Here is a 15,059-nt window from a genome sequence, read left to right on the forward strand (position 1 = left end):
GGAAGAGCAGATGGTCAGGTCTCCAGCAAACTGTGTTTACTCCTCGTTGGAACACATGCCCTGCAAGCCTCCCTGTCGAAAGGGGTAGTTGCTGAAGTCACACGGCAGACTCTGCGGTGGCTAGTCATCTGGCTTGTGCATGTCAGATCCCCAGACAGACTGTTAAGTGTTCAGCTCGCTTGGGTCAATGGCTAATGAAACACTTAGTCACCCTCCACTGAAGATGAACAGCTTCCATGTGGTAGCAGGCAAGTCCTGATAATCAGTATATTTATCATAAAAAGGACTGTGCTATCAGATACTTAACTATGTGTCCTGTGAGCAAAAAATACATAAAATAAATAAAAATTGTCAGTAGGTTTATGAGAAACATCCCATTCATGTATCAGGTGCCAGGAAAAAAAACCCCATCGTTATTTCATCCATTTATACAGTCTCCCCTGATCTCAGTCCTCCATTTCTGTATGTTTGCTCGTGAATGCTACAATGTCCAGACTTTGCTAGCATAAACTCCAGTTTTGTGCTAGTGTTGTGCCAGTTCTGTGCATTAGTTTGTTTGCTAGCACAAACTCCAGTCGCGGGAGTGGTTATGCTGGAATGAACTTCCACAATCACATGGAATTGACACAGTGAGTAAGTACTCCCCGTTCCCCCAGATAGCCACGTTTTACAGACAGCACGCTCTTCTGCGGCCTTGGTGATTATTTCCAATGTCACCGTTTTACAAATGGAAATACTAAAGCACAGAGAAGTAAGTGGCTTGCCAGTGGTCACACAGAGGAGCACTGGAGAGACAAGAGAAAACGTGGGATTTCGACACTCAGAGGTGTGACTTAGCCATTTTCCAAGGCTGCTTTACTACAGCACATTGAGCCCACGTGCCCCTATGTGCAGTTTCCCCTACAAAGCAGCACATAATGAGCTGATCTGGTAGGCATACTCCTGGTATTTCTCAGGACCTGGCACAAGAATAGGATACACAGAGAAATCATGTAGTTCCCCTTTGTTAGCATTGCCCAAAAGCACGTGAGGCAGTCTTGCTGGTTACTCACCAATGCTCTTACCTGTGCCATATCATCCAAACAGTTGAAAATATACTTTCTTGCTTCCTTCGACTTAATCCCCGTCTCTGCCTCATGATCATCTGGCGTCTGCTCAAAACAGGAGACAGGCATTGACCAGAACTGCTCTGCAATCAGCTGCAGGTTATGTGCCACTTCCAGCTTGTGCCTTATCCTGCCCTCATCAGAGACCACTGTGTCTCTCTTGCCTGACCAGATAACATTTACGCTATCTCTGCCATGGTTATGACAGCTTGTGTGTCACAAAGTGATTGATCTCTTCTTTTTCACTTCAGAGGATCCTCCCAACTATGGTGGGAGTCCCAAAGGACTCTTACACCCACCCCAGCGTGAGGCTCAGCATCCCATCCTTACAGCCAGAAGTCCACTGACATCTCTACTTGGGACTGAATGCAGCCAAACACACTGGTACAAGAGACTCAGGGCTCACTTGCATTACTAGAGGCTTTGATTGTCAGAATTAAAATGCTTTCTTCCCCCCGCCCCCCTGCGCCAATGTGTTAGATATTAGAGCAAAATCTGCCCCTATCTGTTTTATAGAAACTACACATCAATTCATTGACTACTTAGAGGGAGATTTTCAGGTCAATTCTGGACTTAAATTTCCCACAAAGCAGTGCCAAGCAGGTGGGCTAAGGGCTGCAGACTTCGGGGATGGCGGTTCTACCTCAGGCTATACCCACCCCAATGTCTGTGCTGCATTGCAAAAAGCAGAGACCTAGGCTCTGAGGTGACCTGAATGTCTCCTCACTTCCAACCAACAACTGCAAGGTAAAAGAAACAAGGGAACATCTTCCTACCTTCAGCCTCCACAAAGGATACGGTGAGTCTGTATCCCTGTTGAAAAACCTCGTAGTCTTTGTCCCTGCACTTAACAAATACTCTGCTGGTAAGCCCTGCGTCTGTGAAATATAGCGAATCTGTAAGAGAAGGATGAGAGGTCACTGTTCATCCTGTGAAGATCTCTGGAGGTATTCCTTGAAGGAGGGCAGGAGGCATTTAAAACAATAGAACAAAGAAAGAAAGAGAAAACGTAGCACATAGTTAGACTTCACCAAAAAAACCCCCAGTGCAAGGAATGAGAGGAAAGAGAATTCCCCTACGGCATCCCTCCATTTATCACGTACATCACTGGAAGCTCACCCTTATGGTACATTCCCACAAAGCCTACGGATAAAGGGAGGAAAGTACCTAGGTTTTAGAGGTCAAAGAAGATGACCCACACAGAGATTTCAATGGGGTGTTTCACTGCTTTGCACTTTTTTATGTCACGCTCTCCTCTCCAGGAGGCAATTTCAACAATTTGATATTTGCGCTTTAACTTTTGCTGTTTTTACCCCCAGCTGAGTGCACAGCCTTTCCTAGGAGAAGTTTGAAGTTCAAAACGGAGGACTATGAAGTGACTATCTTTGAACTTAGATGAAATATACACTCAAATGAACTGACACCCTCATGGTATGTAAAGTACTTCATCTCTATTGCCTACATGACTTCATTTGTTATTTGGGTTACTTCCATGAGTATGACCTCGCTGGCACTCACACAGCTAAAAGATGCTACACATGTGTTTCCAGGATCTCAGACTTTATTTATTCAGAGAAAGGGTTTGCGATTACACAACTAAAGACCAATCTCACTCACGCCTGGGGTGCCACACGAAACCTTAACTTTGGCATCTCCTGACTCTTGAATGTTTCACTTTGCACAATTGCTGCAAACTCTGCAAAACTACTAAAAATAGTCATCTACTCTAGAAAATTCTAGGGAAGAATGGAAAGCGCTTTCGAGAGAAGAGACAGAGAGGAGTAAAAAAAATTAAATAAATAAAGGCATAAAAAGCAACCGTGGTTTCAAAGACTTCCAAGCACTCAGGACCTGGTTCACTGAGCATGGTTTACTTGGCTCTGCAGCTCCTTAGGTCCACCAGAGCTCATGTACCTGAGAAGCACCAGGATCCTGCCTTGCAGCCCAGCGCCAGCACTGCAGGGCGACTCGGGCTACAGCGAGGGGCCAGGATCAGCTCCTACCCCTTTCCCAGCTCCCCAGGAGCCCTCACCGTACTTCACCAGAGGAAGCTTTGTGCTGGGCAGTTAACCTGTGTGTTTTATGGCTTTTGGGGTGCAGCAGGGAGGAGAAAGAAATCTACTCTTCATGCTTGGTACGTGATTTTCAAATGCTTGTAAGTTTTTCAGCTATGTCTGATTTCCTTTGGAGTCACTAATGGCCCTGCTCTTCACTGCAGATTATTTCCCCTGCCAAATTTCACCTTTAAAGCTCTGACTAAAAAAATACTAGTTACAAAAGAAGAGTCAAAGAAACATTTTCATATATGAAAAACTTACTTATTACCCTGCTCTTTTTTTTTTTTTTTTAGATTTTCTAAAAGAAAAAAGACCCTTTTCAGGCCGCATTTGCAGACAGCTAAGATCACCCTGAAGAAGACTATGGGAATGGAAAGTGTTCTGCAGCCCTGGATCTAGCAGCTGCTGCACTATCAGTTTTAGGACTACAAAAGGAGTGTAAAAGCCTATAGGGAGAGAAGTACGACAGCTTATATTAACTAGAAACCTACACTACTGTGAATGTTCTCCTTCTTGTCATTGCTTTTAATATGCACCCTCATAAAAGGGGTTATGAATGCAGCAGAGTTCGTGCAGTTTCTTCTAACAAATAAACCTTTATTCAACAGTTGCTGTTACAGCAGAGAAAGGGTGCCTGCTCTGCTCAGTGAGGAGAGACATGTACAGAGCTCTCCAGTCAATGGCAGCGTTGAGTCTTGATTGAGATTTCACTTAGGCAGTCGGGTCTTAAAAGCCAGCATACCAAACAGCACACTGGTTACCTACTATAAATACCCCAGGTGAATAATGAAAAAGTTGACTTGGGGGGGGTAAGAATCACATATCCCCTATTAGCAAAACAGAAAAAGTTGGCATCTGTTCACTCTGACAAGAGAAGAGAAAAAAACTCCAACCCATGAACATCCGTGCTCTTACCAGCACCCAGGGCAACATCCGTACCTACCTGATCGTACTCTGAAGCTCCCGGGTACAACGGCCAGCCCAAGAACAGCTCTGCAATGACACATCCCAACGACCACATATCGATTGCTTCACAAAACGGTAAACCGAGGATGATTTCAGGGGCTCTGCAAAGGAAGAGGTTAGAAAACATCAGCAAGAGGAGCAGATCCACTCGGCTGGCGTAGGGAGGCCCGCGCAGAGCGTGACGCTCACAAAGCTGCCTGCTGCCAACAAGTGTCATTGCTCCGACAGAGCTGAGGGCCCCACTGGCCACCAGCAAAGTGTCTGCTAACCAAGCATGAGTTGGTGAATATTTATCCTTGCAGAAGAGTTCTCTGGCAGCATTTCACCAAGAGACAGTCCTACGTTTCGCAGCAGTTTGCAAAGGAGAGAACTACCATTCTTTTCATTCGGCAGGTAGGAAAATGGAGCACAAAATGAACCTTGTGTGTTCAAGGCCACCCAATTAAGGCCCCCACTCAAGGCTCTCGGGCCCAGCTTGCTGTCCTATGGAGGAACCGTGTGGACTCCCTGTGGTGAAGCATCCTCCGTTCACACAGCTCGTCGAGCTTCACAAACAGCCAGACATTAAATAATCATTACAGGACTGGTATAAAAGGATTACTGACTTTTTAAACAAATGGATGTAACCATAAAACACAGAAATAACGTAATTAGATCTATTAGACCTAAGCCTTTTCCTCAGGAGGAAGTAGCCAAGAAGCCTTCACTTCCCAGTCTGTCCTAGGCGCCTGATTAGATTTCCTCTTCCCTTCCAGCCCGAACAGCCAAAATGCGGCGGCACTCCCGCTATGCATTTACTGCTGGCTTCAGGAGATGCCCACTGAGGCAGCTCTGCTCAGTGAGTTTCGGTGTTAGCCCTGCTGAGGAAGGAGATGACAAGGTAAAAGCTTTGCTTCAGCTCTCCAGGAGCATCCCCAGCTGGGGCATGGAGGAGACGCCCAAATAAGCAAGACCAGTCTCAGCTCAGACTTCCACAGGACCTTAAGGTGAGGGTCATTTCACCTTTCAGCCAGGTAGAAGCTGATGTCAAATCTTAGCTAGGTACCGTGAAGACCGTGCAGTCAATGGAGAGACACCCCCCTCCCCCGGGGGGGATTTGTCCCACTGTCTTGGGATGATTTGAATCTTTCTTTGCTGAGGCTAGACAAGCTCCCTAAACACCAGTGGCCACGGTGAGACAAGATGAATCCTCCCCTTAGCACCCCAAATGTTTTGCATTTCAAAAGCACCTTCTATGTGGAAGAATCAAAAGTATCTTACAAATACTGAAAACCTTATACAAAACCCACCTCCATACACAAACACCTTCCTTACCTTCCCTACCTCAGCCCAGACTTCCACATGCAGTTGAGTGCCATAGTTCCTATTTTACACAGGGATCACCTAAGGCTTCTCTCCTGCTCTTCCTGCAAATCTTGCAACACTTTCTTCTAAAGCCCCAGCTTCTGGAGTCATGTGACGTACAACAGAAAGAAAAACTTACTTTCCCATACTCCTCTAACTATAAAAAAAAAAGGGGGGGCAAAAAAAAAAAAAGGCAGAAGAAAGAAACATGCATTGCTTTTAAAACTTTCATAATTTTAAAATAGCCTTGGGATTTCTCAGGCCATGATGCATATTTTAGGAATGCCTGGGGTTGACTATTGAACAAATCAAGTGCCCCATCCAGAGCTGGAAATAGGGCCCATGGTTCCCAGTTTCCCATCTGTCATCAGGATAAGATCTGACACTAGTGAGATCATACGAAGGATTACCAACTGCAGTGGAAAATATTATATTTTAATCATGCCATTACACAGTCATGTGAAGACAAGTCTTTAGCCAAGAAACCAAGCAAAATGGGTAATTTTTTCCAAGGAAACAAGCAAAGGCCCTGTAGCAAGAATCCATGCCCCATCTTCAGTCCACAAACTTCCCCAATTTTGGGCTGACTGGTAATGATAAAAGCCTAAACCTATCTGTTCTCAAACCAGCAACGCAGAATGTAGAAATTACGGGATATTCTGGGATTTTAAGGCTAGGATGCTTTGTGCCATTCCCAAAGAAAACATGCCAGAAACTTAAAAAGTGGCTACCCTTAGCCCTTCTAGCTTCATCTGTGCTTACTGTTCTCATACCCCACTGTTCTTTAGCCTATTGTGACAAACTTTTTATTCTAACACCAATCTCTCCTTAGGAACAAGGAGTTAATTTTCCCCCTTTCCCCCCCCATTCCGTCATCCCTGCACACTACTCGACACCTAGACAAAATGCAGAGAGAAAAAGACAGCTATGGTGACCTGAATCTCATTACTATGTAAATCCTGCATTCAAAGCCATCTGCCTCTCCCTGTCTGCCTTCCACTTTGTGAACGAAATGTCCCTGGTCACTAATGAGAGCTCAGCCACGCATTGCCTGAACTTCAAATCCCTCCCACCAGCTCAAGTGGAAGGAGCGGAGGGGTGGACTATCGGTGGGATATTCCCAACGCGATATCGTGTAGAAACCTCCCTGTTCATAAAAATCGCTTGCACTGCTGTCATATGCAGCACACGCGTCCTCCCCTCTCTCCCCACACTTACGCTGCCAACACTTCCAGACCCCTGCAAGAAGGGATGACCTGGAATTTGAGATTCCAAAATTTCTAATTTTTTTCTCGTGAGTCTTTGGCTGTCCAGTAGGTTTTCCTTAAAGCTCCGGCTTCTGGAGTGCAGCACTTCTTAGAGAATTTCTTTTTCACACACAAAAGAAGTTTTACACCTCCACTGTTGGGAAGGAAAGCACAAAACCAGCATCCTTACCACTTAGACAAATAAAAGGCAACTAAATGGAATGTCATTCATTATATTAAACCAGACCTATTGTTGTAGGGAGGGGAGTCGGTGAGATAGTTTTATTTTATTTTACCTTGAAAACTTGTATTTGCGTTACTCAATCAAGCCTAAACATTAGTTGCAATCTTTGCCCGTTCAGCCCCAAACAGATGATAATTTTGGAACAGCGATGAGAATCCCTGCGAGAGTGGGGCCAGATTGAAGCAATACGGTGCCCTATGTACACCACAGCCAGCATTCGCTGCGGCTTTCTCTCAGCCCTGCCTTTGCATCGTGACTGCAATTTTTCCATGGAGAGGGAATGGCCCTAAGACAAAAAGACCTCATTAACTTAATTAAGCAGTCATTAAGACACCAAAAGAACAACAGGTATAGGACACCACACAGGTTTCCCGATTTTCAGCTAGCAGACACCTCCTGTTTGCCATGTGTAGGAGAGAGCTGGAGTCACCTCAGGAGGAGCAATGGCCTGCCTGCCTGCTGGCACTCTCTGCTAATGGCCAACACCAAGTGTTTTGGTGAAGGATGCTACGAGTTCTGTAATGAAACAACTCGTCCACTGATAAAATGCCTTCCAAACCTCTATTGGGTGGAAATTGTTCTGTATGCTCAGTTATGGATGCATAGATCCTTCTGCACATAGACCTTTACCTAACACGTGGAACTCCTCTCTTTCTTAACATAAACACGTCAATTTTTTAAGACAAGGTGAGATCTTGACTTCAATCACATCTTGTGGCATGGAGTTCCACAGGCAACCTTCTGCTTTCAATAGCATCTTAACTCAGTCGTTTAAAGCCTGATTTTCCTTCATCAGGTTTAAATTTGTCACCTCTCACTTCATATTCACATGGATTGGCCTAGAGGTGAAGACAGAAGCGCTTGAATCACCTTTCTTTTAGCACAAGCTATTTTTATCTCTCTGCCCTGTTCTCCCGTGTTTGCAGCAGCTTCTGGTTTCTCAGTGTTTCAACCCATGGATGTTTCAATCCACTTCCACCGCCTGGCCCTACAACTCCTCTTCCTGACATGACTGCTTGGAGACAGGCTGAACAGACCTACAAATAGTTAAACACGAGGATATTCCCCAAACTTATTTTACATTATTTGCAGAATGGTTTTGCGTTCCAGTCTTCCCCGAGCCTAATATTTTGTTTGCTTTTGGAGTGACACGAGGCATTTCAGCAGATGTTTTATCTGGGAGATCCTCTGAGACACACAGTCCTTTCTCCAGAGGAGCTGCAGTTAATTTAGGACATAGAATTATGTAGAAATGGTTCGTTTTTCCTCTTCCAATGTTTACTGCCTTTCAGTACTGCACTGATCTGGCATAATGTTGTCTGTAATCTAGATCAAAGTCCCTTAAATGATCCTTACTCTTTTCTGCAGCCTAACCGAAGCAAGTCTGTGGTATCTGCACACTTAAGCACTTCACTGCTGGCCCACCACTTTTTACAGATAATTAATACATTAAATAACTCTGGTCCTAAAATGTGCACGTAGTCCACCCCACAACTGACCCTTTTATTGCTAAAAGCACTCAGATTTATCTCAGCTCTGAGAATGGTGTAATTCTCTTTTCCAAAGGGGAAGAAAACATTTCCACGTCTTAGCCAGTTCTTCTGCGGGATTTCTCCATTCTGCAGCTGGTAACACTATGTAACAGGGGGAAATGCCCTATTAAAGTGTGCACATCAGAGTATTGCAATTATAAATCGGAAGGATGATTCACATGGCAGCGGGTCCTCCCAGAACAGCACTGAGGTCTTCAGCAGATCTCTCCATGGCTGCACAAGGAAGTGTTTTCCATACCGATAATACTGCTTGTTTTAACACGGATTCACCAAACCTTTCGATTATGGTGGGGTTCTTGTCTGAAACCATGCAAAGGCAGCCCATTGCCAGATACCTTGGTACGTGGAGGAATGTCCCCATTTACCACTCTCCACCAGTTTTTTGGCTGTACATCTGCAACACCCTCAGCACAGTAATTCCAGCCTCTGGTATGAGACACATGGAGGGAAAACAGAAAACTTTGCCCTCCCGTCCTTCCTCTCCTGCAAGCTGCCTTTGACGTCTCCCAACAAAAGGCACTCCCCTTCTGTACGTGCAGGCACACCCTGCTCTACAGCTCACATAGATCTTGCCAGCATAGACCAAACATTTAGAAACCACTCGTCACCAACCTGGGAGAGACCAAACTCGCCCCCCAAGAGCCTGTATCTCCAAGAGAGAAGCAGACAGCCCATCCCTGCTTCCCACATCTTCTACTCCTTTCCCAGACCAAATTATTCCCCTAGCCAACAAAGGGTGACCTGCTCTTTGGCTCAGCATTGGGTCCGGCAAGTCCCCCATCACCTTGGAGCCCAGCTTGAACGTGCCTGTGTATACCAGAGAGCAGCTGGCGCTGCGAGCCGGGGACTCAGGGTATGAGGGTCCCTGTGCTGGCAGCGCCCACAGGTCCCCAGAGGCAGAAGTGCCATCTCATCATTTGCTTGCACCTCACATATGACCCCGTCCTGCTTTCAGGCCTGCTGCTGGCAGAGTATTTACTTTAGCAACCCTGCTTTGTGGCAGGGTAATTTCATTGTCTGGTGTTTCTGTCAGGAAAATTAATTACCAGTCTAGCTCACTGGCTTTTTCACCCACACATCACAGGACATTAAAAACAAATGCCAAAAAAATTCATTTCCACAGACTTGGATTCGGAGAGCTGGGCTCTTTCTGAATTTTAAAACTCCCCTGCAAACTGCCCTCCTTGGGGATAATTTACCACCTCTGGTAGGTCCCATGGCTGAGCGTGATTGTCTCAGCAGAGTCCTTCATGGACAAGTATACATATCAGACAAAAATATAACTCAAAACTTGATACTTGCTGGTACCTTGAGCAGAGAGCGTGCCTGCTTCTCGCCTTCGGGGTGGCGCTTCTAGAAGAAGGTTGCAGGCAGCTGCAGGCAGTGCAGACAGACAGACCTACAGTGATGCTGTCTGCTGAGTCAATATACACAGCTCCTGTCTTCTTCTACCTGTTAGTCTCACCTGCCAAAGCCTGAACTTCAGAAAAAGCAGCAGCTTTCACATCTCCGTCCAGAAAGCCCTGGGCAGAAGCAGAAAGGCAGGAGCCGAACCCCACGGACCGAGGGGGCATGCACTGACTGGCTGCATGCCCAGGGCTTGACCCCTCTCAGCATTTGTGCTCTCCCACACGCCGAGATACCTCCTGTGAGGAGGAGGAACTGCATCCTTCTTGTGTCTTACAAAGGGGCTTTTATTCATGTGATGGGTCTCCATCTTCCTCCCAGCTGAACACTTTCTTTGGTATCTTATGGACTCTTTCTCATACCTGCTTACTTGACCCTTTTGTATTTTATGGAGGTATCCACTTTTTATTGCCATATACTGCAGCATACAGAGTACCCTTAGCTCGTAGTTAATGGAGATGGAGAGCATACAGTATCTTTTTTTGTCCCTCTGTACCTCTCAGACCCCAAATCACTTCTTAAGTGCAGGGCTGTAAAAGGAGACAGGCTCATATTCTGGGAGTAAAAGGTTATAGTTGCTATTTCCCTTGCCCCTCCACCTCTTCAATTGCACAGACACCTGGAAGGGATGCAGACATCTAATATGGATGACCCCCAGACTCAAGGCCTTCCTCCCCTCCAGGGCTGGGCAGTTGCAGACTTCCCACCTGTGAAAAAGCCTTCCATCAGGGCCAGAGCTTAACACCTACAGGCGCCGATGGCTCCTGCTTGCTCGTTCACTCCCTGCCCCATGCAGCGGGCAGGAGAGCAGCTCCAGACCCCACCTGTGCCGGACTCACCCTCATTGCTGGCCTCGCTGCAGGACCTCTGCATTTCTCCTGCATCCCTGAGCTCTGGACTTTGCTGGGATGCTCAGACAAAGCCCATACGGAAGTGGTGCAGCTCTGCAGACCACTCGCTAGGGCTTCAAGGACTGCCATGATCTCTGGACCATGTTGGGAAGCACCAATCCAGCAGAATCACAGCAAGGGACAGCCCTGAGAGTCAGGACTCATCCCAGGACATGCAGGCACGCCATACCATTCAGAATCCAGCATAAAGTTCAAAACCCAGAGAGTTTAGTCAACACAAGGATATTCATGAGGGAGGGAAAGGGCCATTGAGGAATGTCACCCAATCTATCAGAGTACACTGTTTACCCACAAAGATGTTTTGGTTTGAGTTGTAAGGAGGGACGGTACCTCTGAAGGGCGTACTACCATGCTCCCTATTTCACAGGTCAAACACAGCTACACCTGGTTTCTGGAAAGGACCGTGGATGTAGCCAGAGCCACCTCCAGGGCTGTCAAACCACCAGTACAACCACCACTAGAGGGTAGCTCCAATACTGCATTGCTCACATTGCCCTCGCCCATCCCTCAAGATTAGTTTGCAACACATCAAAAAATATCTGTATCAGCTCAGAGGACTGGAAGCTGGATCCACTCAGGCTTCAGTGATGGTTTATGTTACAGGACATAAATATAAACTGGAGGCTGGTAACAAGTGAGGTACCGCAGGGGTTTATCCTGGGGCCGGTCTTGTTTAACATCTTTATCACTGACCCGGGGGAGGAGGCAGAGTGCACTCTCATTCAGTTTACGGGTGACGCCAAACTGCAGAAACCTGGTGATGTGCTTGAGGGCATGGAGGCCACTCAGAGGGACCTGGACAGGCAGGAGGCATGGGCCAACGAGGACCTCCTGAAATGCAGCCAGGACAAATGCCGAGTCCTGCCCCTGGACAGGTGAGCCCTGGTGACAATACCTGGGGAACCGCTTGGCGGGAAAGGCCATGAGCACCTTGACTTGGGGGGCAGTGGGCTGAAACAAGGCCCCTGGTAGCAGCTGGACCAACAGCCTCCCTGGAGCAGGGCCAGCAGACCAAAGAATGTGATGACCCACCTCCAGCCACACTTGTGAGACCACATCTGGATACCATGTTCAGACTGGGGACCCCAGTGCATGGGCTAACTGGAGGAACCTCAGCGGGCGGAGACACAGCCATGGGGGACCTGACAGCAGCCTGCCCCCTTCTCCTCTACCATATGGAGAAGATGGTGCCAGGCTCTTCATTCAGGTGGGCAGCGGGAGGTAGAGATGATAGACAAAGTGAAACAGGGGACATTCCCACTTGGGACAGGGAAAACACTTCCACTGTGCCGATAAATGAACCACCAGCACAGGCTGCCCCAAGAGGCTGTGCAGTTGCTATCCTTGGAGGCTTTCAGGGCCCGGCAAGACAAAGTCCTGATCTTGATCTCATGGCTGACCCTATCTTGAGCAGCAGGTTGGGCTAAATGACCTCCCAAAGGCCCCCTCCCACCTGAACTACTCTGACTCTATGGTACAGTAACTATACATTTGTCAATAGGAAGGTCACCATGATCCTCCTACATGCAGGCAAAACACTACGTAGCTGGGAGTGTTTCAGGGCGTATAGGTGCAAGTCCCAGGGTGTTTTTAACAAGTGTACACACACAGTTCTTCTGTCTTTTAAAAACAGAGAGCAAGTTACACAAGAATTACTTCTGGACTTGATTGGCATAATTATCGAACAAGCCTCGGGAGCCTATCATTACTAAGGGTACTTAATAGCAAATAAATCATAGAAGCAGACTAAACTACCCGCCCCTTGACACCGCTCATGTTCCACCAGGGTGCTGACTGGGAAGGGTGAAAATACTTCAGAGGATGGTGTCAGAGGCTGACAGAGCTAGCCCGGACCCCGGGAAGTCACCTGCTCCCTCCCTGCCTGATATCGGGCCATCCATGCCTATGTCACTCCTGGCAAGCGTTCAGACAACTTGTCTTACAGACCTCCCATGGCGGAGTGTCCATAAACTTCGCTGTGCCCCAAAGGACCTCACCCCTTGTAATTTTAAGGAATAATACAGCTGTGCATAGCTGACTTTATGTCATGCTTAATTACAACTTGTTGTCAATCTGGTGTCTATATAATACATATGGTAAAACATAACTTAATACATCTCACTTGACTTTGCCTATACCCAGCTTTCTGCCAGGCTGCACCTCCCCCCTATCTTCACCCTGCCTTGGCCTCAACACATATTCAGTACCTACAACCTTGTCTCTTTTTCTCTCCTGCTTACCTCTGTCTCCTTTTCCTGTCTCATCTTTTCTGCTCTCCTCATGCACTTATTGTGGATGAAGAGAGAGGTGGACATCACGCACAGGAGAGCTGAAACTCCCTACCCCCAAGGAGGGGGTGCACACCACGTGCCTGCAGACACAGCCCTGTGCTGCTACGGGGGCAAGCTGGGCAAACACAGGTTGTATGCACCCATCTTTAAAAATGAGGTTTCACACAGACGCTTACACACCAGGCACCCCAGTGGGATCCTGACGCTCGCTGTGACCGTCAGCACGAGGCTCTTGGGAAAAGCAATTTCCATGGGTTAATCCTGGAAGAGTTTCAAGCAAAGCGCACTGGCATACTCCAAGCCCTTGCCATCGCTGTGCACCTTTCTTGGGATTAAGAAAGCCGGATTCAGCCATGAACAAAGCCTGGATTTAAATGGGGAGGGAGGGGTCCCTGCCGGGAGGCTCTGCACCACTGTTCTCCTATATACATTGCTACATGCAATATACATTCCATTTAGGTTAGGGCCTGAAAGAAAACCTCCTGCTTTCTTCAGCAAGAGCGTGCGAACAAACGACTGAAGCCCTGAGCTGGAGAAGGCAGCGCAGCTGTTTGTGGAAGCAAGACAAAAGATTTAGAAACAGTTGCTTTTTTCCCTCCTCTCCCATGTCAGGCTGTTTACAGAAACCAAGGGATGAAATTTTGCAGACAAAAACACTGAGAGCAGCCTGTCAGTCTCAGAGGGAGGGAGGGAGAGGGAGAGGAGTGTAGGCTTCTTTCAGGATTATGGATCATTGCTAAATTGCTCTATCAATTATTAAACCCATCACTCAAAGCGCAGTAACCAAAATACAGCAGATAAAGCCTTTCTCATCCACTCTCTACCAGCTGCTCTCCTCCTCCTAAAGCCAGAGGGGAATGAAAATTCCTGTAGTTTATATTTTATAAACATCATTTTCCCTGTGCCTTGAAAAGAAAAGCTTTTTCGGACAAGGTACAGTAGAACTGAGCCCACGGCAGGAAGATATTAAAGCAGGACTCGCCCTTTCGATTAGCAGACCCAAGGAATAAAACAAAGTCTCTCCAATCAATATGATTTCTTAGCACCGACAGGTTAAAACATTTGTCTGTGGATAAGTGAAGAGGCAGACCCAGCCATCAATAGCCGTTAGCTGCCATTTGCCTTTGCTGCTGGGTGGATCTGATATCAACTGCGGGGTGGGTATGGTCCCAGGAAAGGACAGGACATGGCTAAGTGGCATGTGGCATTTGGTCTGGCCAGTGACTCTGTGGAGAGAGAAACTGTAAACAGGCATCCAGGATGAGAGAGGAAGCCCTGGAGTGGGCCGTGCTGACAGGGAGCCACGCGGGGAGGAGGACCAGGACGTGACATCCAGCCGGAAAGGCTTCCATGTGGCTGCCGATGTCTGAACGGACATGAGTTTTTATCAGCACTATATGCACTTGCTGGAGGGTGCGGCTCCAGTTCAGCAAAACCCTTTACCATATGCATCACCTGAAGCAAATACGTGCCTGAGTCCCGGTGAGGGCACTGAATGCAGCTGAAGTTAAGCATACATTTAAGTGCTTTGCTGAATCTGAATCCACCAGCAAGTCCTCATTGCACTTGAGCTGGAAATCTTAAGAGGCAAGAAAAGCTATTAAGCCCAATCATGGAGAAGAAAGCCAGGTCCTGGGTTAGCCAAGAGACATGCTAAGCTTGTCCCAGCCAGAAGTGCATCTTTGTACATCCCTGGAGGAAGCCCTACTGGACTGATCACAGTCACGCTCATCAATTTGAACTCAGAAAAGCAGGACTCCGTAAACTTCAGAAGAGGTGCACAAGACTGAGCACCACGACCATCGCCCCGGGGGGTTGTCAGCTCCACGCTGACCCAGAAGTGCAAAAACATAGACAGGGGTGTGTGTGTGCGTGTGATGCAACAACAGTTACATTCAGCACAGCGTGACCTCTGGTTGTTCTCCGAAACAAA

The 15,059-nt window shown here is 47.3% G+C and overlaps 1 protein-coding gene across 1 annotated transcript in view; it reads right to left on the bottom strand.

Annotated features, from left to right (window-relative positions):
* The window catches only part of HIPK2 (homeodomain interacting protein kinase 2), an 89,629-nt gene that overhangs the window by 30,852 nt on the left and 43,718 nt on the right, over positions 1–15,059 (bottom strand). Inside the window, exons 2-4 of the mRNA XM_009333049.1 lie at positions 4,107–4,230; positions 1,883–2,002; positions 1,065–1,151 (exon numbers count right to left, since the gene is read on the bottom strand). Coding sequence (XP_009331324.1) covers positions 1,065–1,151; positions 1,883–2,002; positions 4,107–4,230 — 331 coding nt within the window. The remainder of the gene's footprint in view (positions 1–1,064; positions 1,152–1,882; positions 2,003–4,106; positions 4,231–15,059) is intronic.

The sequence above is a fragment of the Pygoscelis adeliae genome, unplaced genomic scaffold (genome assembly GCF_000699105.1).
Source record: "Pygoscelis adeliae isolate BGI_AS28 unplaced genomic scaffold, ASM69910v1 Scaffold38, whole genome shotgun sequence".
NCBI classification, from domain to species: domain Eukaryota; kingdom Metazoa; phylum Chordata; class Aves; order Sphenisciformes; family Spheniscidae; genus Pygoscelis; species Pygoscelis adeliae.